Source organism: Stomoxys calcitrans, chromosome 4 (genome assembly GCF_963082655.1).
Source record: "Stomoxys calcitrans chromosome 4, idStoCalc2.1, whole genome shotgun sequence".
NCBI lineage: Eukaryota > Metazoa > Arthropoda > Insecta > Diptera > Muscidae > Stomoxys > Stomoxys calcitrans.
The window spans coordinates 183,158,887-183,184,246 of NC_081555.1; the positions used below are offsets into that span (position 1 = coordinate 183,158,887).

The following is a 25,360-nucleotide window of genomic DNA, read 5'->3' on the forward strand; positions in this document are numbered from 1 at the left end:
TAACAAAAAATGCGAGCGAGCTCAGCCACATTTCGAAATGTATACCAATGTATGGATCAGGTAGCTTCTTTACAGTAATATTCCACAAATTAAAACCAACTCTTCCAAAAAATTTTCTTAAAAAAAATTCTAAAAAAATGCCTAAAGTAATCAAAACAAGCAACACGCAAACATAAAAAATAGCATAACATTTTTTGATCAGATTTTTTAAGTAAAAAAATCTGCTCAAAAAATCGTCTGATTTTGTTTGCTGATTTAGTTGACCGAAATGTGTTTGATGAAACAGCAGAAATGTCTGCTTTCCCATTTTCAGCAGACAACAACTGCTGTTTTAGCAAACATTTTTGCTGTTGTGAATAACAAATTTGATTGAGTGTCTGTATTTGAGAGTGGTTCAATTTATAAGGACCAAAAAACATTCACCAAGTGGTTTTCGATAGCCTAAGTTGCAACAAATTTAGCCCAAGTAACCTTGGCTCTAAAATCAAAATTATGCCTCTTGTTTTTGTTGACAATTTTTATACCCACCTCCATGGGATGAGGTAGTTATTCCATTTGAAATACCTCGAAATATTGATCTGTGACCCCGATAACGAATGTTTACATATTCTTGATTGTCTTGCAATTCAAAGCCGATATAGCCATGTTCGTCCGTTCGGTCATACAAATATCGGTTTAGATTTGTGTTCTGTTTCAACATCCGCGGTATGGTTTAAGTCGGTTTATAACCTCAGATAGCTCCTGTATATACCGATCTCCCGATTAGGCCTCCACTGTCCCAATAAGCTTAAATTTTTGCTGAATTAGCAGAAATGTTGTATGGAAAGTATACATTTGCCCTTCAACTAAGTTCGTTTGTGTACATTTTTAGTGCAATCCATGGTGGTGGGTTTCCGAGATTTGGTCCGGTCAGTGATCAATATATCAAGGAGTTACAAACGAATTGGCAAGATTAGTATATCCCCATTCTATGGTGATGGTTATAATAAGGATACAATTTATATCCTCATAAATATATGCTACATGCTTAAACCTTATGTATGTAGGATGGGAACTTAGGCTGTAGGGTTAAATGACCGTCTAGAGCAACTATGTCAGGAACAGTAGGGAAAGGACAGAACTTTCTTTTTTAAATATATACGCGGCTTGTGCAAGATTCCGCCTTGAGTTGGTATTTCGTCTATCGTTTTTATATGAAAAAATATTTTTAAAGTCGAAGTCATTAACCATATTGAATGAATAAATGAATGAAGTCCATTTGAAATAATTGGTTGTTGTTTGTCTCCTGGAAATTGAGCCAGCGGGGTTCGGCAGCGAAACAGAATCTTACATTTATGTGTTAAGTAGAAAATATATCGGTTGTTGTAAGTTAAATGCCATTCTTAACCGTTGAGAACTCATGCCATCGGTACCTAACATCATTATTGCACTTTCAATAATATGTGCACGCCTTATAACGAGTATAGTTGATGCAAGGTTTTGTTTTTTTTTTTTGCAATAATTTTGGATTACGAAAAAAAAACTTTGTTAATTCACCACTTCCATTTTAAGTTCATCAAAAATGCTTTAAATTAAAATGTCTTTTTAGTATGTATACATTTATTGAGAAGAGACAGCCAGATGTGTGCGAAGAACAAACAAAAACAAGCTGTTCTTTTATGTTCTTATCATTTGTTAATATTTTAATTAGGGCTACATAAAATATCTAACTAACTTATTAAGTAGAGTTCATAAAAAACTAAACTAATCTAAATAAATACGTTGTTGCAGAGCTATACAATTGCTTATCTACTAGAAAGTAATACAGGCCTCAGTTTACCAGTAGCCTACAAACTTTTGGAGAGAGAGGGCAAAACCCATTTAAAAATATATGAGACAAGGCTACATCAGTGGTTTATGTACAAATTACAAGAGACTTATATCTATAGAATTCGTTGGGATTGCCTCCTTAGGTTTGAGGAGCTGGGGATTTCTTTTTAAGGCTCCTGCGGATGGTGGACTCCAGCAGCCAAAATAGCAGAGCCATACAAGTCAATGTGTTGATGCAGTGAATAGTGACAGCGTAACCGAAATTGTCCGTTATAGAACCTGCAGGAATAAAGGATGGAAAACTTAGACGCAGGTGTGAGAAAATTGCTAACTAAGGGCTAAACTTACCCAGCACTGGACCCAAGGCAAATGAAAATATTGAATTGAAAATCAGTTGTATTCCCGATGCTGCCGGCAGACGATTCAGGGGCACATAGCTTGGTATGATGAGTGGGGAAAATATGGTGCGGAAACCTTTACCAAAACCTATCAAAATGAACACAGCCACAACCACATAATACGAATCGGTGAGAGTTACTATCAATCGCCCAATGGAAATCGCAATGATACCGAATGCGAACAGAACCTGATTATCGAGCTTGACCTTTTCCAAAGCGAAGGGGGCCAAAAAACGAACTGCTATATCCATGCCACCCAGCAGAGACATGGCCAACGATATCTGATTGTCACTGTAGCCAAAGCTGTTTAGGATGAAGGGCGTTAGCACAGAGAAATTCATTTCTCCGAACATCATCATGGTCATGCCCGCAGCCAAATTAACAAATGTGAAGTCTCTCAGTAGATCCAAGTCAAAAAAGTGAACAATCTTCTGACAGAAAGTCATGCGACTTTTTGCCGCTTCATCTTCTTCCCTTTGGGCTTGCAGCTTAGCCTCTTCCTCTCGTTTGAGCTCTTCGGATCTGTTTTGCAGGAGGGCTTTTTCTTCGGCGCAGGTGCAATGCATGTATTCCTTTGAGTAAATGCTAACTTTGCTGGCATATCGATCCAATTCTTCCTTTTCGCGATTGAAATAATTTGGCTTGTGGAGAGAACTTTCGTGCAGCTCATGTTGCTCCTGGCCAGTTTCGCAGTTGTCTTTTCTTGATGTGTTATTCAAGCCTTTGTTGGATCTGTAGCGCATACCCTTGTCTGCCAATGACAGTTTAGAGCCATACCAACCGTCATTGGCACGGGCCATCATGGGAGTACCGGGTTCGATAATTTCATAGCCTGGTCTCTCCGGATCATCGTCATTGAAAAGATACTGTGAGGAGAAAATACTACGCTTCTCTCTCTTCTGATACTGGCAGTACTTGCACTCGTATTCATCCTGGTCATTATGAATGGTGTTGCCATTGGCTTCCTTTGTCTTTGCAGCATCCGGCTTGGGCGAATGCCTGAGCACCGGTTGGAATGTTAAGGCACATAGAAAGGCATTTAATGAAATAGCTGCATAGGTCAGTATGGAAATTTGGGCACCATAAAACGTCATCAATAGCGTAGAGATATGGGGGAATATAATGGGACCCAGCCCAGTAATGGTCCAAGAGAAACCTGTGGCTTTTCTTCTCTTATTTTTGAAATATGTGTTGACGGCCAAGGAACTGGCGGCCATGCAAAGACCCAGTCCAATACCTATAAAAATATTAAAAAAAAAAAATTTTCACTACTTGTTTGGATTACTTTACATTGCGACTTACCATAAATGCATGAGAAGCATATCAAATACTGCACAAATGTTTGACAGAACGCCGAAAGAAGTATTCCGGCAAATCCTAGAATACTTCCGGCCAGTGCCACCTGTCTGAAAGTGAATCTCCTGAACATGGCACCGTTCACTAGACCGATCAGCGATGAGATCGCCATGACCACATTAACAATTGTGGTTGTCTGTTTGGCATCGAATCCAAAATATTGCATTCGTCGTCTGTATATGAGGCCATATTGTTGCAGTGGTGGAAAAAGTGAAAACTGTAAAGAGATTATGGAGTAATTAATAACCACTAAGGAAGGGCAAAAGTCGGGCGGTGCCGACTGTATAATACCCTACACCTATCCTATAAGTACAATGTGGGAGCTATATCCAATACTGAACCAATTTTGACGGACTTTGGCGTATGTTTCGGATGGATTATTAAACAATCGGTATCACATTTTTAGCAAATATGTTCAAACTGTAATACCTGCGGTTGACAAATGACAATATAATTGCAAATTACCCAAAATCTGACGAACATGATCCGATTTCGAGCAAACTTCTTAGATATTGTAGCAGTCGTCGAAAAAAGCGATTTGCAAAATTTTGGCTCTTGGAGTGAAATTCGGGCGATATACATATGTGGCAGCTAAATCTAAATCTGTAGCGATTTCTTTTTAATTCACTGGTAATATCAAGAGTCATAAGAAAACCCTTCCTGTCAAATTTCAAGAAAATCGGTTATGAAATGAGCACTTTATTGCATTATTTCTCAAAATCGGACGAACATATATATGGAAGCTGTACCTAAATCTGAACCGATTTCGAGAAAACTTTCCAAATATTGCGGTAGTCGTCGAAGAAAGCGTTGTGCGAAATTTTGGCAACATTGGTCAATAAATGCGCTTGCTTTGACTATAGAAATTAAAATCGACCGATAAGTATACGTGAGAGCTACATCAAAATCTGAACCGATTTCCATGAAATTCACTAGTAAAGCCGAGAGTTATGGGAAAATCCTTCGTGCCAAATTTCGAGAGAATTGGTTTACAAATGGCCATTTTATTGCATTATTACTGCAAATCGGACGAACATACATATGGGAGCTATATCCAAATCTGAACCGATTTTCCCTATTTCAATAGGCTTCTTCTTTAGCAAGAAACATGTCTGTACCAAATTTTAAGACGATCGGATGAAAACTGCGACCTGTATTTTGTATAAAAATTAACATGGACAGACGGACATGGCTAAATCGAATCGGAAAGTGATTCTGAGTCGATCGGTATACTTATCAATGGGTCTATCTCTCTTCCTTCTGGGTGTTACTATCAAATGCACTAAGTTATAATACCCTGTATCACAGTAGTGGTGTAGGGTACAAATTTGGGGGATTCGAATATTCAAGTAAAAGCGTGCTAAGTTCGGACGGTCCGAATCTTATATACCCTCCACCATGGATCGCATTTGTCGAGTTCTTTTCCCTGTGTCTCTTTTTAGGGAAACAAAGTAAAGGAAAGGATAAAATATAATAATTGCTATGCTGTTAGCGCTATATAAAGTTATGGTCAGATTCGGACCATAATGGAATGAATGTTGGAGACCATAATAGAAGTCATTGTGTAAAATTTCAGCCAAATCGAATAAGAACTGCGCTCTTTAGGGGCTCAAAAAGTAAAATAGGGAGATCGTTTTATAGGGGAGCTGTATTAGGCCATAAACCGATTCAAACCATATTTGACAAGTTTGTTCAAGGTCATGTTGTACAAAGTTCACCCAAATCAGATAATAATTGCACGCTCAAGAATCCAAGATCCCAGATCGGTTATATGGCAGCTATATCAGGTTATGTACCGATTTGAACCATATTTTGCACAGTTGTTGAAAATCATAACAAAACATCTCGTGCAAAATTTCAGCCAAATCGGATAGGAATTGCGCCCTCAAGACGCTCAAGAAGTCAAGACCCCAGATCGGTTTATGTGACAGCTATACCAGGCTATGGACCGATTTGAACTATACTTAGCATAGTTGTTGGAAGTCATACCAAAACACTATGTGCAATTTCAGTCAAATCGGACTAAAATTCCTCCCTTTAGAGGGCCAAGAAGTCAAGACCCAAGATCGGTTTATATGGCAGCTATATCAAAACATGGACCGATATGGCCCATTTACAATCCCAACCGACCTACACCCATAAGAAATATTTGTGCAAAATTTCAAGCGGCTAACTTTATTCCTTCGAAAGTTTGCGTTCTTTGGACAGACAGACCGACGGACGGACAGACGGACGGACATGGCTAGATCGACATAAAATGTTACGACGATCAAAAATATACAATATATACTTTATGGGGTCTGAGACGAATCTTTCGAGGAATTACAAACAGAATGACGAAATTAGTATACCCCCTATCCTATGGTGGAGGGTATAAAAATCATTTGAAGGATGAAAGTCAATGAATCTTTGATCCATCATAGTTCAGCAAGCCCGCTTATAACGCTCAACGCTTGATTTACAATTTCGGAGAGAAATCGTTTTCAACGTTTGTTATTCTCTCACTGACAATACTCTCTTACTGACGACTCTTCGCTCATATAAGGGAATCTCCCCATTTTTGAGGTGAAACTTGACTCGGATAGCGTTTATTGAATTGAGAGAAGTCACCGTATAAGTTCGTTGTATGTTTGTATATTTTGAAATGGGCGGAAACTCTCCCTGCAGATATAGATCACATATGTATGTATAAGCTGTCTTCCGATTTTTATCTGAGGGTGGAACTCTTACACGGTTTGACTAACATTAAAACCAGGCGTAAGAAGTCGGATCAACAGCTTTTAGCAAATTTGATAGTCGAATTCAATATACGTAAATATAGACCCATCTTGACCATACTCGCTACGAATGTCGAGGGGATGCGCCTTTTATAGACTCAAGACCTTAAATCGAGAGATCGGCATATATGGCAAACTGTATCTAAATATAGACCGATCTGAGCCGTATTGAAGACACGGATATGTAGAGGCCTTCCTTTCAGCGGAATCGGATAATAATGTAGCTAATATGGGATAAAAGACCTTAAATCGGTTATCGGTTAAATCAAGTTTCAGCTCAATATCTCTATTTTTAAAGACTGCAGCATGAATTCAACAGACAGACGGATGGTAGGACGGATATGACTAGATCGTTTAAGATTTCCATGACGATCAAGAATAAATATACTTAATGTGGTCGGAAATTCATATTTCGATGTGTTGCAAACGGAAAGACTCAATGATTATACCCCAGTTCTTTGTGGGTGGTTATAAAAAAAGCAGTGAAAGGTTCGACCGCCACATAGAAGGCAGTCTTTTCACCAATTCCCTGATGCCAGACCAAGCTGCTCCCAAGACCTCCTAACTACGTGAACATACATAGATTAGTGGCCCGACTACAAATAAAATATTGCATTAAATTACTTAAGGGACTTTGCGCACAACAAATTAAAAGTTTTGTGCGATAGTATCAAAGAGATCTTGTAATATACGTACATTGCTAAATCCTGCTGCCAAACACACCACCCAACCCCAACCACCATCTGGAGCTACAAAATCCGGACCCAAATCACTTTTGTCTCGCCTCTTTGGCTTTATCGGCTTCGTGGTCTCTTTGTAAACAACCGTATTGTTGGGTGCTGTCAGCGATGACTTTTCCTCCACCATCCTTAATGTGGTCTTAATTTATAGTCCTGCAAATAGAATGGAATGTCATTAAAAAATGTTTAATGATTTGATAATGTGGTTGTTGTAATCTATAGCTATATTTTTGTAATGATAGGCGAAGGCGTTGTCTATTTGTGTCCCCCTCTCATGGCAGAACTCATTCACAAATGGCCCAACCCAATGAGTCCTTTGTGCTATTGCCACACAATTTACATTGCATAGGGGCCATAATTCTTATTGGCTCCATCAACGAGAATACCAAAAGTAAATGCGGCAAAATATGCCTTTGCTGGCTGCTGATTATTTTTGAATCAAGACACGCTTATAAGCGCGCTGAGTAATTTTCTTTTCTCATTTTGCACGAACGCAGATCATCGATCACTGATGATGACACCATGACTCGACAGTAAATCCCCCAGATACGACAAAGCGGATGGCACCAGCCAAAAACTGAGTATGCTTTGTCTATGCGCCTCACAATGACAAGCGATTTTGAATATTCATGTTATCGCTGCAAACCACAGCACATGGCCACGAACCTGCAGAGAACTTTTCCGTCGCAGGCTGATTGTGCCTACGGTGATGTTGTGCCATTTCCCTCAACTTATGAAAAATAGATATAAAGGTAAAATAATGGCAGGTGCTGTGTTGTAAATCCCTTCGATATCAATGCAAGAAATAAGTTGTACAATAAAATCTCTCATTTTATTTATTCAATTCCATTTGTTCACAAAGATAGGCTCTTAAAAGAGATGGAGCAAAGGCAAAGAACAAAGGCTATATCAATATTGGCGATAATGCTGCTTTTATTTGCAACGATTTGCTTCGATTTTTATACCCTCCACCATAGGATGGGGGTGTACTAACATCGTCATTTCGCTTGTCAGTCGGGCCGAGAAAGAGAAGAAATAAAATTCTAAAGACAAAATTTCAAAATAGAATTTTACTTAACAAAATTTCAAAAAAAAAAAAATAAGACAGATAAGATTTGTGATTAATACAAAATTTCAAAAAAATGTTTTTAAAGATAAACTTCCAATTCCAAAAAAATATTTTTAAAGATAAAATTCCAATAAAATTTTCTGCGAAAACAAAATTTGGCTCAGGTGCACTCCTCGAAATAATTTTTTTTAAAGACAATATTTTAATGAAATGTTTTTTAAAGACAAAATTTAATGTCATATTTTCTAAAATCAAAGTTTAAGGAATTTTTCTCAATGAAAACATGCATAACTTCAATTAAATTTTTTCTAAAGACAAAATTTAAATATCTTTTGTCATCTATTTCAATTAAAATTTCTTTCAAAAAAAACATATCAGTGAAAAATATTCTTGAGATAAAATTTATCCCGATCCATTTCAAAAATATATTTTTAAAGGCAAAATTTCAAAAAAAAATTTCTAAACGTCAATGAAATGTTTTCTAAAGGCAAGATTTAGCGGCCGCTTGAGACCCACAAAATTAAGAAAAAAAAAACAAGTAAGAGCGTGCTAAATAAGTGCTAAATTGAATGCTGAACATTGTAGAAGTCATTGTGTAATATTTTAGTCCATTCGGATAAGAATTGCGCTTTGTAGGGGCTCAAGAAGCAAAATCGGTAGATCGGTTTATATGGGAGCTGTATCAAGCTATATATCGATTTAGACCATATTGGCCATTGAGAAGCCGTTGTACAAAATTTCTGGCAAATCGGATGAGAATTGCGCCCTCTAGAGGCTCAAGAAGTCAAGGTCCCAGATCGGTTTATATGGTAGCTATATCAGGTTATGTACCGATTTGCACCATATTTAGCACAGTTGTTGAAAGTTGTTGTTGACCTCATGCAAAATTTCAGCCAAGTCGGATAAGATTTGCGCCCTCTAAAAGCTGAAGAAATCAAGACCCAAGATCGGTTTATATGGCAGCTATACCAGGGTATGAACCGATTTGAACTATACTTAGCACAGTTATTGGAAGTGATACTAAAACACCATGTGCAAAATTTCAGTCGGATAAGAATTGCGCCCTCTAAAAGATGAAGAAATCAAGACCCAAGATCGGTTTATATGGCAGCTATATTAGGTTATGAACCGATTTGAACCATACTTAGCACAGTTGTTGGAAGTAATACCAAAACACCACGTGCAAAATTTCATTCAAACCGGACGAGAATTGCGCGCTCTAGGGGCTCAAGAAGACAAGACCCAATTTTTGGAAGTTTTGATTGTCTTTCAAGAAAACCTTGATACTGTTTTCTTTTTTTTATTTTTACGCATAAAATAAATATACATGATGGCTCATTTAACTTGCTCAAATTTCGCATAGAAATGCTTTTGATATATAAAAATTTTACGAATAATAATTTTCTTAAGAGGTACTTAGGAAAAACTGTGGTCAAAATTGGCCGGTCAAATTCTCAAATTTTGACAAAAAAAATCGAAAACTTTCTAAATTCAAGCAGGAGCGATTTCTATTGCACGCCAATAGTCAAACGATTTGCGGTCAATTTAATTGAAGTTCGAAGGAGAATTTGAGCACGTTATTTCAGCAGAAGGCTATCGTAGCGCAGAGGTTAGCATGTCCGTCTATGACGCTGAACGCCTGGGTTCGAAACCTGGCGAGTCCATAAAAAAAATTTTTTTTTCAGCGGTGGGTTTCCCCGCCTAATGCTGGCAACATTTGTGAAGTACTACGCCATGTAAAACTTCTCTCCAAAAAGGTGTCGCACTGCGGCATGCCGTTCGGTCTCGGCTATAAAAAGGAGGCCCCGTATCATTGAACTTAAACTTTGCATTTTGTATTTCAGCAGATTTTGGTCATTTTTTTATAAAAATTTTTCAAAATGTATTTTCTTCAAATGCATCTAAAAATAATATTTGCTTAAGATTTTCAGTTTGTGTGCGTCGTATTTTATGGACATAAATAGTATTTAAAATCGATTTCGAGTTCGGGAAATTACTTAACTAACTCGAGAAAAGTTAAAACTAGCGGAAAATATAAACTTTTACAATATTTAACACAATAAAAAATCGTCATCAAAATACTAGCCAGTTCGCTGAAATGATTGACAAAAAAATTGAAAAGCCCAATCTTACTATAAAATTAATGGTGTTTTCGATTGTGCCAAAAAGTGTAGCATTTTTCCCACATGCCGCAATGAAATCGAATTTTTGTGTTCGTTTGTCCAAAAAAAATCTAACCCCACCACCGGGTGTAGTTTTTGTTTATAATGGTGTTACCTACAGAGAGTGGAAAAATGTTGCATTTTCTACCACGTGCCAAGTCTACGGTGTAGAATGTCGCACTTTAAATCAGCTGCCATCACTTCATAGGCATATGCACTAAAATAACCGCGTTCACTAATTGTGATAAATTAGAAGACAACATTCTTCAATGTTTGGAAAAAAGTGCCAAAATATTAAAAATAAATATTTAAAAATGGAAAAAGTGATCGCATTTTATTTAGCTAACGGCATATTAGATGCATTTCTAGAAAGTTCTTCATCCGAAGAAGAAAATGCGATTTTTACCGTATTTTTGGTCGAATTGAAAAAATATGGGCACATGAATATGTTCGGCTGACAATGCACAAAGTGCAACACTATAAAAGTGGGCGACATTTGCAAAATGTGGTCCATATAAGTATAACATTAGGGTAAAATTTTTTTCAGTATCGAAAACACCGTAAGATATCTGAAAAATATCTAATCGGTCAGCAATACAAAGTTTTGGCAAGATATATAAAGTTAAGCTCCCGTTAAATGTCCAAATGTCACCGTCTCTCCCTGGACCCATTAGTGACTAAAATTGTCCATAAAAAAAATTTGCAATCTTTTATTCATTTCACAGTTACAAAAGGATTTGAGAATTTTTCGATTTCGAACCAAAATGGCATCTACCATTATCTTTAACATCCAAGCCAAGTATAGCCCGAATCGGTTCATCATATGGTTCCAATAGCATAGTAATTGGTACCCCTTATCCTTTGTTTGCCTATAACGAGACACCGGGCAAAGAACTTGACAAATGCTATCCATGGTGAAGGGTACATAAGATTCGGCTCGGTCGAATTTAGAAGGCTTTTACTTGCTTGTTTTATGCAAAACTAAGAATGTCTTTATTCGCCTATGCCTCACTTTGAAATTGAAAAAGGTGTGTCAATATAATGACAGGCATTGAACGCTATTACCACTATGACAGAGCAGTGGCTCATTATAATTCAGGTTTGAAAATGAGAGAAAGAATTGCTTACTTTAGAAACAGATATCTTTCGCTTTATGGTTTTCTATTTACATAAACTTAATGAAACAAACTGACATGCTATACCCCTTGTTTCAGGATATTTGAAATACAGAGACGATTCCCTAAGAATGGAAATAATTAATTATAGTCAAAATTCCTAAGTAGAGAGACCTCTCTAACTGCAACAATTGGCGAGGCATAGCCCTCCTATTTGCTGTAAGCAAGGTCTTCATTAAAATCATCCTAAATCTCTTTGTCGCTCCCCTCAATCAACTTCTAAGGAAACAACAGGTTGCATGTCGAGCACATCAATCACAAAGAGAATTATAGTGGAACAAAGCATAGAGTGCAATAGCACTTGGTACGCAGCTTTCATTGACTACGAAAAGGCATATGCAAATATAATTTTCAATAGCTACGACGGCAAACTCAGTAAACTGATTAATTCTACCTCCGGTGTCCGGCAGAAATTTCTGCTATCGCCGCTTCTATTCATCACTGTATTGGACCGCGTGCTAGACATTTTTTGACAGTTCTAATATCAAATGAGGTATCAACTGACGCCCTAACGATTGTCTGGAGGATCTTGAATATGCCGACGATATTGTTCTACACTCGCACACCTATCAGCATATACAATCGAAGCTAAATAACTTACAGAACGAGTCTCAAAAATGGGACTCAAAATCAACATTAAGAAAACGGAATCACTGCGTATGAAATCAACAAATGACACGGCTTTCGCTATTATTGGGCAAAATATAGCAAACGTTGACAGCTAGACATGGAAATCGTTCGTTCCACAAATGGAGCAGCGAAACAGGATATCCTTGGCTGGATCCAGAAGGCGCGTGTAGCATTGGCCAAGCTTCCAAATATATAGCGTGCGAGCAACATAAGCATTAGAAATAAATGCTGAATTTGTAATGCATGCGTGAAGTCAGTGCTTCTTTAGAAGCATGGCTAGTTACAGCAGAGATAAAATACGGTCGCCCAGAACCATTTCTAATGAGGAATTACGGAGAAGTACTCAAGAACGGAATATCAATACCGAGATCAAGATGGCTGGATCGGACATACCATTCGTAAGCCGTACTTATGTCACGACACTAACACAAGTCTGACAGATTTCACACTAGCTGTTATTTTCCACCGCATGTATTTTCTTTGTAGTGATAGGCATTTTCTCCATACGACACTTTTCTCCAGTTTTAATAGGCTTCGTCTCTAGGCGAAACAAATATGCCTCTGTCAAATTTGAAGCCGATGGGATGATAGTTATGACCTGTACTTTGTACACAAATTAACATGGATAAACGGACAGACGGACACAGCTTAATCGAATCTGAAAGTCGTTCTGAGTCGATCCGTATATTTATCATTTGGTGTATCTCTCTCATTCTGGGTGTGACAAATGCACTGAATAATAACACTTCGTATCACAGAGGCGGTTTAAAATGCAAATGCTGAATCTAGAGCTAAAGGTACAGAAATAGATATTTTGGCATATTGAAAGCGCAATAACAAAATTAACATACTATTACCCATTGGTGGTGGTGTAATATAAAATATTGAATTTTTTAAGAAAGTGCCATTAAATTTCATGGCACGGAAAATTCAAACAAAATCGACAACCCTACACCAGAAAGTTCAAACCCACATGCTTCACCATATAAACAAGTAGACTAATTGAAGTGTATACATGTATGTATTTTACAGGGTACCTATCTTCAAAATTTTTTATTTACAAGTTGTCGTACATTGCTGGCCGAAATTGCTGCTAACATCGACACGATTATATTCGCACCTGGTTTGAATTCTAATTAGGCACGATCACTATTAGCCAATTGAAGAGCGTCGTTTTCTTTAATCGGCAAAAAGTTTGATTATGAGCGTTCTTCTCATTAACATGCGTTCCTTAGACAACCAGTGAGAGACCCACTTGGCCATCACAAATAACCAAACGCAAAGCGGGATGATTAAGAAGCCGGTTTCTTTGTTAAATCTGCAGTGTGACTCAAACATGTGCGAGTGTGAACAAGAGAGACAAGTTCATTATAATTCATTATGAATACCGTTTGTTTGCATAGGTGTGAGTTATTAATAAATACTTATGCTAATGGAGCTTCTGGGATACTTCGTGGTGCTCGGCAAATAATGAATGCAACATTGCTACGGTGTATATTAAAGTTGTGTTTGGCCAAACTGGAACCTTTCTCAATACAAACATGCTTATGTCCTTTGCGTTCATTACAACCTAGCTTGTATTACATCCGACTGAAACTGCTTACTGTCCATCAGATTGCATCAGTGTTGTTTGTCTATTAGCATAGCTAATTTTTATTTAAACACGGCTGCTGATTCTATTGGAATTGGTGCCTATCATTTGAACGGTTGTCTGCTTGATTGCTACGTCAGATTCTGGTTTATATTTTGGCAAGTAATGCTGAAAAGCAGCTATTTGTTGCTAAGTGGGCAGTAAACAGACTTTGCAAGGTTTTGACTATGAGGGCCTTTTTCAAAATTATTATTTTGCAAGGAATAAAAGCGAAATTTCTTATCTACGGATACAAATGTCACAAGTGGAGTATGCACTTAGCTAACATGTGGATTTTTGCAAGCATAATCTATTATAAAAACAACGCTCACGATGAGTTTAATTTAAAATTTACCAAATAAAAATGGTCTTAAAAATAATTGGATTTATGATATGAAAGTTATTTTTAGTATTTTTGTCATTTTCAAGCTGAGAAGTGTCTGATTTTAATAAATTGGAGAGAATATTCATACACTCAACGAAATGTAATACACGTATTACTGCTGAACAGGCAAAGAACATCAGAAAAAAAGTTGCAACCATTTTTCATATTTTAAAAGTTTTTTTTATACCCACTATCGCAGGTTGGGAGGTATAGTTATATAATCGTTTGGTATATCTCGAAATATCGTCTGCGACCGTATAAAGTGTATATATCTTCATCTCTATCTACATCTTCTGTTGATCTAGCCATGTCCGCCGTCTGTCTGCGAAATCACGATAGAGGTCAAACGAATAAAACTATGCCCTTGAGATTTTTGTACAGATACTTCTTATTGATGTAGGCGATTGGAGATTGCAAACGGACGATATCGATTCAGATTTGGATTTAGCGCTATATAAACCGATCTATCGATTTGATTTCTTGAGGATCTAAAGGGCGCAGTTTCTCTTCGATTTGGCTATAATTTTGCGCAGTGGCTTCTCCTATGACCTCCAACATCTGGGCTGAGTATGGTGTGAATCGATCCATAACCTGATATTCCTCGTGTATAAACCGATCTCTCGATTTTACTCATTGAGTCGCTAGAGGGTGCAATTCTTATCCGATTACATTGAAATTTTGCACAACGACTTCTCTTACGACTTGCAATATCTGTGCCAAGTATGATCTGAATCGGCTCTTTATCTGATATAGCTCCAATATAAATCTATCTCTCAATTTGGTTTCACCATATTATAAACACTTTTTGTCTGAGTATCGACATGTTCCCAAAAATTCCAAAATCTCTTAGAGTTACAAGTGAACGCAGATGATTCTTACATCAAAACAATAAAACTGGCGCAAATATGTATTTGTGTATATATGTGTTGTGGAGGAGATAATAGGCCCTTTTGAATGGCTCCATTTGTTTAACTTCTGGCTCTGTGGCTAATTCGTAGTTAAAATATAGAAACAAATGTTTACCTAAAATATTTAAATATATGGATACGCCATGCAAGCAAACATTTCATATGCGGGGGGTTTTTGCCACCAAACGTATCTCCTTTTAGTTTAAAGCTGAAATTTGGAAGACATTCGTGTTGAATGTAAACAAATGGGAAAAGAGACATGTCAGTCTAAAATATTTTAACTAGAAAACTTTAGATCATTATGGAAGACTTTTTCAAAGTTACGTCGCTCTCGTCTTTTGATTCCCTTCAGTTTTGCCAAGAATGTCTACCAAATTAAGAACAAACACTTGCGGCAGACATGGAAACCAACGATGCGTATAATTATTTGTAGATAATTAACCCATTAAATTCCAACGGGTAGAAAAATACGCAAAAATAAAGCTATCTTAGATAAATTATTAATTTTAATTGGTAAGAGTTATTCGGTTTTCAATGGAAATCAAAATCAAATATTTCTTAAGGAGCGAACGTTCTAACTTACAGGGTTCTGTTAACTATTATGGTGTCTGGAATTATTGGATGTTTCCAAAATAAAAGAAAAAAATTATTTTAGATTTTCTCATACCTTTTCACTACTAAATGGTTAAAACACCAAAACAAAATTTTATTTTTGCAGTAAAAACATAGCGTTTTATATAATCTTATGAATTTTTTTTTGTGTTTGCTCTCTATTCAAAGGAAAAAAATTATATAAAATTTCACCCAAGTCGGACAAAGGAGTTGAAGATTGGATTAAAAGTTAATGGGTTAATAGAGAAATGAAACGGAAAGAATGAAATCTGTTATGAAAACAATCTATTCGCATTGCTTTCCATATCTGTTATTGTTTATCATTAACAATTAAAACTAAAAATTATATTAAATACGCTCAGAAAAATCATTTCAAAACAAAAATTAATATCTTTAGTGAAGGTATTTTTTAGTAGCAATGCGTATCAGTTCTCAAAAGAGAGACGCTTTTGAAAGATTGGTCAAAAACTCTTGTTAGTTATATGTTTCGCCGAGTTTTAGCGAGCCCGAATTACCAGTACAGGCATAATGGGTTCAATTGCAGGGAGATGCTTTGTTCTGTCGTCTCTGTGGCATCACAATGGTGTGTGTTGTTTCGGACTGCCACTAAATGTAACCAAACTCCAACCTATACGTTTGCACTTAAGCCATAACTAATCCCAAACAGACAGACGCAAAACATATTTTGTGTGGAATTATAATGTTTGATTTGCAATACAATTTTTTTAAAAAACAAATATCTTCTACAAAAAAAATTCAATTCTCTGAAATAGTTACTTTGTTTTATTCAAGTGTGTTATAACAAGTTAATCTATGATTGTAATAAACAATAATAATATTCCATCAATCAATGAATCTTAAAGTTGTCCTACTTTTGTTATCTACTCTTTAGAAAAATCAATCATGCTCAATGAAAAATATACGCAAAAATTTTATAAAGTATATTTCAATTTCAAGTTGTTTGGTACACACAGACAAATTACAAGTGTCTGATGTAGTGAACATTTGATAACGCAGTACTTCTCATTGTACTCAACCAACCGCCACTCAACTCAAAGCTACTGTCAAAGAAGTGAAAACCAATTCATTGTACCCTACATCACAGAGTATATTTACGAAATGATTTTCAAGAAGTCAGTGGCATACAACTTTGTTGAAATGTTAGATATGAATCTAACATCTAGATCTTAAACTCAACCAATTCCAACAAAAATTGTAATAGTGTGGTTTCCCAAATCTGGGGAAGATCTTTGGATATATGTAGCAACATAAATATCTTGCTGGTGGTAAATATAAAATGAGCCACAAACAAATTCTGTAATCGCTAAATGGGCATCTTAACTTAACGGAAACACCCGCAACACCAAAACCTTTACATTGATCCGGTCTGAAAACAAAAATCTTTTAACTACTTTTTTTTACTGGGTTACCAACGAACCATAAATCTGAGAAGATTTATTAAATCTTGAAATTAAAATGATTTTCGCCCTAACAGGCAAAAGAAATTGAAAATTCCGCAGAGCCCGTCCGGAATTCAAACCTGGGCGCGAGGAGTAACGGCGAAAGCCGTTGCCGTGGTCTAGCGTTCGAAACCATCAATACAAATTCCAAAAAATGCACAGAATCATGTGTATGCCGTGGAAGTAGTGTAATTGACAAAAAATCAGCCGTTATACAAACACATGCATTGGGAAAGGAACAGCTAGAAGTCAGGGTTGTTGAGCATGAGTAATGTGGTATTTATGTCATAGAAGCGTTTTCGCAATAAAAACGATAGAAGTACAACATACCAATGTACGGCCCTTGAAGCCCTCACACCTAATATGGCCGATGAGTTATTCTAAACAAAGGACGAAACGCGCGTTGGTGTGTGTGGTGATCTCTGGCTTTCCTTTTCCATTGCAGACAAAAATTTCCAATCATGGAGCTCGTGTCGAAAGAGAAATAAACGAAAATTCAGTGTTCATGAAATATTGATTGATGTGTTCATTGATTTTCGACAAGTCTTCTTCCCGTTCGGGATAAAATTTTTTTGTATTATTCAGTTCTTCTTTTTAGACATCCAGTTTACAAACAGAGAAATGAAAGTTTCTTAAGATTATAACTAACTTGCTGGTTTCAAATTAACTCAATTTTCCAAAGTTGTAGGGAATATTCGGATTAAGCTGAAATGAAATTTGCGAAATCTTGCGGTTTGGAAAAAGTACCATCGTCCAATTAGAACTCATGAGCACCTGTCGGCCGCCCTTTTTATACAATTTAGCTGAAATTGTCCCATTAGCATACATGTGCATATTCTATGCAAAATGGCATTTCAATCCACAATGAAGAAAAAAAATACTAACTTTAAAGATGACAAACTTAGCTTGAAGATGTCAAATTTTCCAAACTTTTAAGTAACAACTTTTTTGGTTAAAATTTTTTACTTGATATTAAAGATTTTTTTCTTAAATGGAAATTTGTTGTATGCTTAATTTTGAATCTTATCTTTAAAGACAAAAATCTTGTAATAAAGGTCAAAATATCATTTATATGAAATTGACTTTGGGACAAGGACAGCGGTGTTCCCTAGTTAAAGAGACACAAAAATTCCTTACAAAAGGGAGAGTCTGTAAATGTTAAAATTTTGAAGTATTTTAACATTGAGACTCAACTGTAGAGACAAATTAGAAAGTGCCATCAATCCTTTAGTATATAGCGGCTTAAACTTAAATACATCATCGCTATTTTGAATATACGCTTCTTTGGCTAGCAATCATTACCAAAATCTTTTGATCAAGGACAAAATCTTTAAGTCCCACTAGACTGAATCATTCGAAAAAATCTGTGTCCATTTTTGGCCACCTAAGTGTGCAATATGATTACTTGTAAATCTTATACGAGCATTGGTATAGTTTTATAGAATAAACTGCTCTGTTTTAAATTTATTCACTACAGTTTTTATCTTCATAATCAAAAAAATGACTTTTCCATCATCTACTTCTTTGGTGTTTTGTTTATATTGTTGATGCTATATTTTTTGGTCATGTTCAAGTATCGGTGAAAAATTAAATTTATCACGTACTGTGAACTAATGATTCCATGAAAAAGGCAACCTTAACTCAGACGGCTTTAAGTGGCTTTGCTATGTCGTCGCTAATCCCGGCGACATGTAATTTTCGTGTGGCCATTGGAGAATGATGATGATGATGGCCTATTGTGTGGTGATGGTGATCTTAAAAAGAAGTGTTGTTTTTTGCTTTCAAATACTGTCAATTGAGGGTTGTAGTTAAGAGAGCATAAATGGGATGGGATGGTATGGAAAAGTGAAAAAACATACATACGGTTTAATATTTCATAAACATGCAACAGAAAATGCATCAGCAAATCTACTTCAACCACAGGGATGAGGAAAACATTTTATTGTTGATATGAAACACATTGAATAGAAAAGATGGTATTGAATGCATGGCGCGACTTCAGACGCTTGACATTTTTGTTTGAAAACCAATATTTCGTGGGTGTGCTTCAAACAATGGTAAAAAACAGACATGGTCGGCTATTAGATACGTGGGGTTCGTTTAAGTGTTTTCCCATTGTTTGAGGCTAACAGCTATTGCTATCTACTAAATTGAAGTCTTTGGAGGAAGAGATTTTAAATCTGTATGTCATTTACATACCCCTAATTCTATTTAATCTATTTTCAGTTCATTGTTCCCTCTTGAGTCTACCTCCCAAGTTATTTAATATAGAGCCCAAGGCTAACACGCAACACTTTTTAAATTAAATTTCTTTACTTTGATGGAGCTGTCCGTCTGTCTGTCCATCTGTCGAGCAAAAAACAAAACACATTTTGAATGTATGTGAATTTGACATCTGATCAAATAAATATAGTATTGTCATTGTTGTTTAAGAGTTTGTGAAGAATCAAACTACAAAAGAAATGAACAAATATTAGCCATGAATGCTGCCCCAATTAAAAACCTGGTTTGGCTGAGAGCTGAAATAAATATCCGGTTTCTAACTCGCAAATTCTAACAACATTCATGAGAGGGGAAAAAACCTGACATAAATAAAAGTAAGCACGCCAAGAGAAAACCAACGAAAAATCTCAGACATAGTATTTAATTATATACACCTCGTACATTCACTCATACGCTCATTCAGTCTCTGACTTAATTCACATTACATACCAGAAAGTGCTTTGTCATTCATTCGTTGCTCTTTAGACATATTCTATTCGTCATCGAATCATTTTTAATAAATAAATAAAAAACAAAACCAATTTAGAAACTAATTACTTTCTGTATTTGTTCGAGCTGCTCCTATGTAAATATTGATGATTATTCAATACATGCAAAATGCTTACAAGTAGACAAATTAACAATAAAATATATTAAAAAGACTCAACTATGAAAATTGAATTTAAGTTTAAGATAATATATGTACATTATCTTACGAAAAAGATGTTATAATAACAAAAGTTTAAAATTGACAAACGAATCTTAAAAAATTTTGAATTAAGAAGAAAAAATGGCTAACCGTCGAAATAAAAATTTTGTTAAATTGACCCATATCCGTGTAAAATTTTGCCACTTGTCTTAATTTGAATTGATTTCTATAGAATTCTCCAGTGATCTGAAGAGTTATAAGAGAATCCTTCGTGCCGAGTTTCTTGAAGATCGTTTAAAAAATCACCAAAATATTGTAGTACTAGTCAAAATCGGACGAAAGTATGTATGGTGATGGAGTTGTAACTAAATCTTAACTGATCTCGACCAAAATCGAAACGGAAATTTTAATGAAATTTTTCCGAAATACAAAATTTCAATAAAAGTACTTCTAAAGACAAAATTTCAATGAAATTTTTCCTTAATACAAATTTTCAATGAAATTATTTCTAAAGACAAAATTTCATTGAAATTTTTTCTAAAGACAAAATTTCAATGAAATTTTTTTTTCTGAAGACAAAACTTCAATGACTCCTTTTCTTAAGGCAAAACTTCAATGACATTTTTTCCAAGGACAAAATTTCTATGAAATTTTTTTTCGAACCAAACTTTCAATAAACTTGTTTCTAAAGACAAAATTTCAATGAATTTATTTTAAAGACGATTTAATGAAATTTCAGGGAAGTTTTCAAAGACAAAGTTTCAATGAATTTTGTTTTAAGACAATTTTAATTAAATTTCAATAAAATATTTTAATTTTTCGAGTTTTTTGCCTGTAAATAAAAACATTTTTCTGAGTGCAGAAACCCCGATTTTACTATTCCGAACTGGTGCCCCTCAATAATTTTAATTTTGAAATAACTATATTAAATCAAACTAAAAATGTTTTTCTCGTTCTCAATTTCCATATTTCTTTTTTACTTGGATTTCTATAATGAAACCACATTCAAGGTAATTTATACGGAACACAATGTGCACAAGGAATCGAAATCTATCAATTAAAATCATATTCAAAAAGAGAAAATTAAAAATTTCCCATAGAAAAGCTAAGCAATAGAAAAATTTTGCGAATAATGATTTCCTTTGAATTCATTTCCCATATATTGTGTCAAATTTCCAAAATATTGACAAAAAATCCAAAACTCCCTTAAAAGGGAAATTTATTTAAATGGGCAATATTTTTATTAATCCAATAAGTAGAAATCCAAATTAGCCCATGAACATTTCATTAAGGAACAGCGGGAATAAATTTCTCGTATCAATGCTGTCCGATGAAAATTTAAAGTTAATTATAATGAATCTCCTTTTTATTTCTAAGTCCGAACGGCTTGCCGCGGAGCGTCTCCACTTAGAGAGGTTTACTCGGCAGATTACCTATAGTAATGACCTCACAAGTTTCGCCAGCACTAGGAGGGGATAACCACTGCTGAAAATTTGTTCTGCTTTAAATACCGTCGAGAACCGGTATTTGAACCCAGGCGTTCAGCATCAAAGGCGGACATGCCAATCTCTGAGCTCCGTTGACGCCAAAAAAAACTAAACTTGGGAAATTAAAACATTGTTTAGTGGGGAGCTCTCACTTTATGACCAAATGTTATTGCTGATGGGTCAGTTTCCGGAAGCAGTAGCGTCCACAAATTTTCTGACAACAAATTAAAAATATTTTATCCATTTCACAGTTACAAAAGGATTTTGAACAAGTACAAAGGCGTTAACTTTGGGTACCCACCACCTCGGGTATACATGTAAACCACTTTTCGTCATAATCCGGTGAAAAATGTATTATATATGCCCCCGATTTGGACCAAATTCGACACGGATATTGAGTGGTCTAATAAGTACAAGTCATTGTTCAATTTTGTAGAACAAAATAGTGGTCTTTTGGTAGCCATATCCAAATATAGACCGATTTGAAACATATGTGACACGGATGTCGCAAGGCCTAATATAAGTCAGTATGTCAAATTTCAGCGAAATCGGATTATAAATGTGCCTTTTATGGGGCTAAGACTTTGAACCGAGAGATCGGTCTATATAACAGCTACATCCAAATCTGAACCGATCTGAGCCAAATTGAATAGGGCTGTCGAAGGGCCTAACACAACTCACTATCCTAAATTTTGGCGAAATCGGACAATAAATGCGCCTTTTATGGAGCTAAGACCTTAAATCAGGAGATCGGTCTATATGGCAGCTATATCCAAATCTGAACCGATCTGTGCCATATTACAGAACGGTGTCGAAGGGCCTAACGCAACTCACTGTCTCAAATTTCGGCGACATCGGACAATAAATGCGCCTTTTATGGGCCCAAAACCTTAAATCGAGAGATCGGTTTATGTGGTAGCTATATCAAAATCTGGACCGATCGGCGGATTGGCCTGTATGGGAGCTATATCAAGTTATTGTCCGATATAGCCCATCTTCGAACTTAATGGATACAAAAAGAGTCTGTGCAAAATTTCAGCTCAATATCTCTATTTTTAAAGACTGTAGCGTGATTTCAACGGACAGACATGGCTAGATCGTCTTAGATATTTACGCGGATCATGAATATATGTACTTTATAGGGTCGGAAATGGATATTTCGATGTGTTGCAAACGGAATGACAAAATGAAAATAACCCCATCCTTCGGCGGTGGGTATAAAAATGTTCGTTTTGGAAAATAAGTGAGTGTAGATTAGTATACCATAGGGTATACTAATCTAGTCATTCCCTTTGTAAGAACTCGTAATATTGCTTTGCAACACCACAATATATGTTCCTGATCGTCTTGATATTCTAAGCCGATCTAGCCATGTCCGTCCGTCCATCTGTCTGCCAAAATCACAACAACGAATAAAGATACCCGCTTTAAATTTTGCACAGATATTTCTTAGATTGTTGGGGATTGCAAATGGGCCATATGGGTTCAGATTTGGATATAGCTTCCACATAAAGTGGTCCTTCGATTCCATATAAAGTGGTCCTTCGATTTGACATCTTGAGCCCCGAGAGGCCGTAATTGTTATCCAATTAAGTTGAAATTTTGTTAATAGTTCCAAACATTGCAAGTACGCTCCAAATCGGTCTACACCCTGATATTGCACCCATATAAACCGACCTTGCTGTTGAACATCTTGAACCACTGGAAGCCACAATTATTGCTCATGTTTCCATGGTAAATACTGTCCAAAGCGGTCTATATCCCAATATAGCTCCTAAAAACACCCTGTAAGTTTAAATTTGTGCCTGATTTGGCAGAAGTTTTGTGCGTAAAGTACACATGTGCCCTTCAAGTTTATATGTGTAAACTTGTAGCAGAATCTATGGTGGTGGATTTTGAAGATTCGTGTACATATATTTTTAGCAGAGCTCATTTCTTTTTCGAAAATCTCAAAATCCTGCAAGCTCAGTAGAATATAGTGTTCCCCAAAGTGACCTAAAAACACCAAAGGTATTTTCGTTTTCCATAGACTCCAACAGAAATATTTTTTTCAAGCGTTGTATAGTGGTGTTATACAGCATAAAGTATTGATTTTTTTACAGGCTAGATATCTTAATAATTCCACCCGTTTGGCATGCAAAGGTTGTCTATTTTCTTTTATCGCCAGATGCTAATTGATTTTTATCGACAATACTTTAATATTCTGTTTGAAATGTTTAAAATCGTAAACAATTTTATGACTTCAATATAAATTTTATGAGGGCCTATATATCTGCAGGCTGTTTTTTATTTGAACAAAATAAAGCCTAGAAAGTTAATTGTATTCGAGATTTATTTTCTCAACATTTCTAAGCGTACGGAATGCAAAATGGAACTCCAAATGCTAACCACTGGGTTAATGTTGTGGGTGCAACTTAAGATCAAGCGTGTAGAAACGAAATCTTTCTTTAAAGTTTTTGTGGGTCATAAGTAATTGTGTAAACATTTTTTGCCTCGAAAACTTTCTTACTATCTTCTAAAAATATAATATAATGGTCGAAGGCTGATCAAAGCCATAAGCAAAAAAAAAAAAAACATTATTTCCAATTATATCTATGTAAATTAAGTTATGAAACAAAACAATTTTTTTAATAATTAAAGTATAAACACCTTGTTGACACTTTGTTATCTTTTGTATTGTCTTAAATGTTAATAAATTAATACAATAAAATTGTAAATTGTTAATAAATATATATAATAATATATAATAAAATTATTGATAAATTATTTATTTAAAATCTTGATTTTGTTTTTTTTTTTTTTTTGAGTTGCTGTCTTATTCACCGCATATTTACAGTTCTAATGCAAATTTCCAAATATTTATCATTGCAATGTCTTTTTATCAGCTATTAAGATGTCGTTGTGCTGCTGTGACGTTATGATGAAATGAAAAAGATCATTGCCAAGGTTTGCGTGTTTGTTTTAATGGCATAGTCGTTTGCATGCGCCTTAGTTTACTTTGGAAAACGGCTTCCGCAGTTGTGCGATGATATTCGTTTGTAGGGAGATTAAAGACGTGCGATGGGTTGGGTATTCTAGACAGTAATCATTATCTGTTTGGTATACAATTATCGTACACAGGCAGACTCACAAATGGATGAATGATCTCTGGTTGGAGAATTAGAAAAATGGCTGTTGTGTAATTCTGAATTTTCTCCGCAAATGTGCTCCAACTAATTGCTTGTGCCGATAGACACTATCCGCTATCATATGAATATTTGTATGTATTAAAAATGCCAATATATTTTTTGTTTGTCTTACGTTATTCTTGTGGGTTGTTAGGGTCAATATGTTTCAAAATGCAAATAAAACAAATTTATTTCATCCTTTTCTCGACGTTTTTATATATTAATTGTACTTCTCCCCATTGACGTTGATAGTAAGATTTAACACATGGCACCTAACATTGAGAACACTGGTCACGAATACTTCAAATTCCACATTCATTGAAACTCATTCAAGTAGTCAATGAAGTAGTGGTTGGCTGTAAAAGTTTTCACTCTTTGTTTGTTCCACTTATCATTTTCGTTTGCTTAAACACTGACTTAATTAGTTTTTGTTTCGCACTGAACTTACTATCGCAAATTTATTAAAAAAGTAACGCTTCTTTAATCTTTTTATTTTATTTTTGTAATTATTTCACTTTGCAATACACAGAGATATGCTCGTTTATTGCTCGCCAATATTATCTCACTTTCGGTTATAAATTATACGACGCTCGAATTTCTTGTTGCGATCACCGTTTCCGTATTTTTATGAATTTTCAAATCAAAATTTCCGTTGCTCTGTCCGAGCTGCTTACTAGTACGCAC

The 25,360-nt window shown here is 35.5% G+C and overlaps 1 protein-coding gene across 2 annotated transcripts; it reads right to left on the minus strand.

Annotated features, from left to right (window-relative positions):
* Positions 1–1,571: 1,571 nt before the first annotated feature.
* On the minus strand, positions 1,572–25,360 carry LOC106095894 (uncharacterized). Of its 2 annotated transcripts, none has more exons than XM_013263332.2 (5): positions 25,125–25,360; positions 7,037–7,233; positions 3,510–3,780; positions 2,158–3,444; positions 1,572–2,088 (listed from the first exon to the last, which is right to left on the minus strand). In XM_013263332.2, the coding sequence occupies exons 2-5, from the start codon at positions 7,205–7,207 to the stop codon at positions 1,949–1,951; spliced, it is 1,869 nt and encodes a 622-aa protein (XP_013118786.1). In that variant the 5' UTR covers positions 7,208–7,233; positions 25,125–25,360; the 3' UTR covers positions 1,572–1,948. The 2 variants fall into 2 exon arrangements, with proteins under 2 accessions (XP_013118786.1, XP_013118787.1); XM_013263333.2 differs by lacking the exon at positions 25,125–25,360 and adding an exon at positions 24,810–25,112.

Bases quoted from the DNA above. Each gene is read 5' to 3' on its own strand.
- LOC106095894 (XM_013263332.2), bottom strand. From the start codon at position 7,207: ATGGTGGAGGAAAAGTCATCGCTGACAGCACCCAACAATACGGTTGTT. The intron at 3,781-7,036 runs GTACGTATATTA...ATCTCTTTACAG, and splicing joins TGGCAGCAGGATTTAGCAAT to TTTTCACTTTTTCCACCACT. The intron at 3,445-3,509 runs GTAAGTCGCAAT...ATATTTTTATAG, and splicing joins ATGCTTCTCATGCATTTATG to GTATTGGACTGGGTCTTTGC.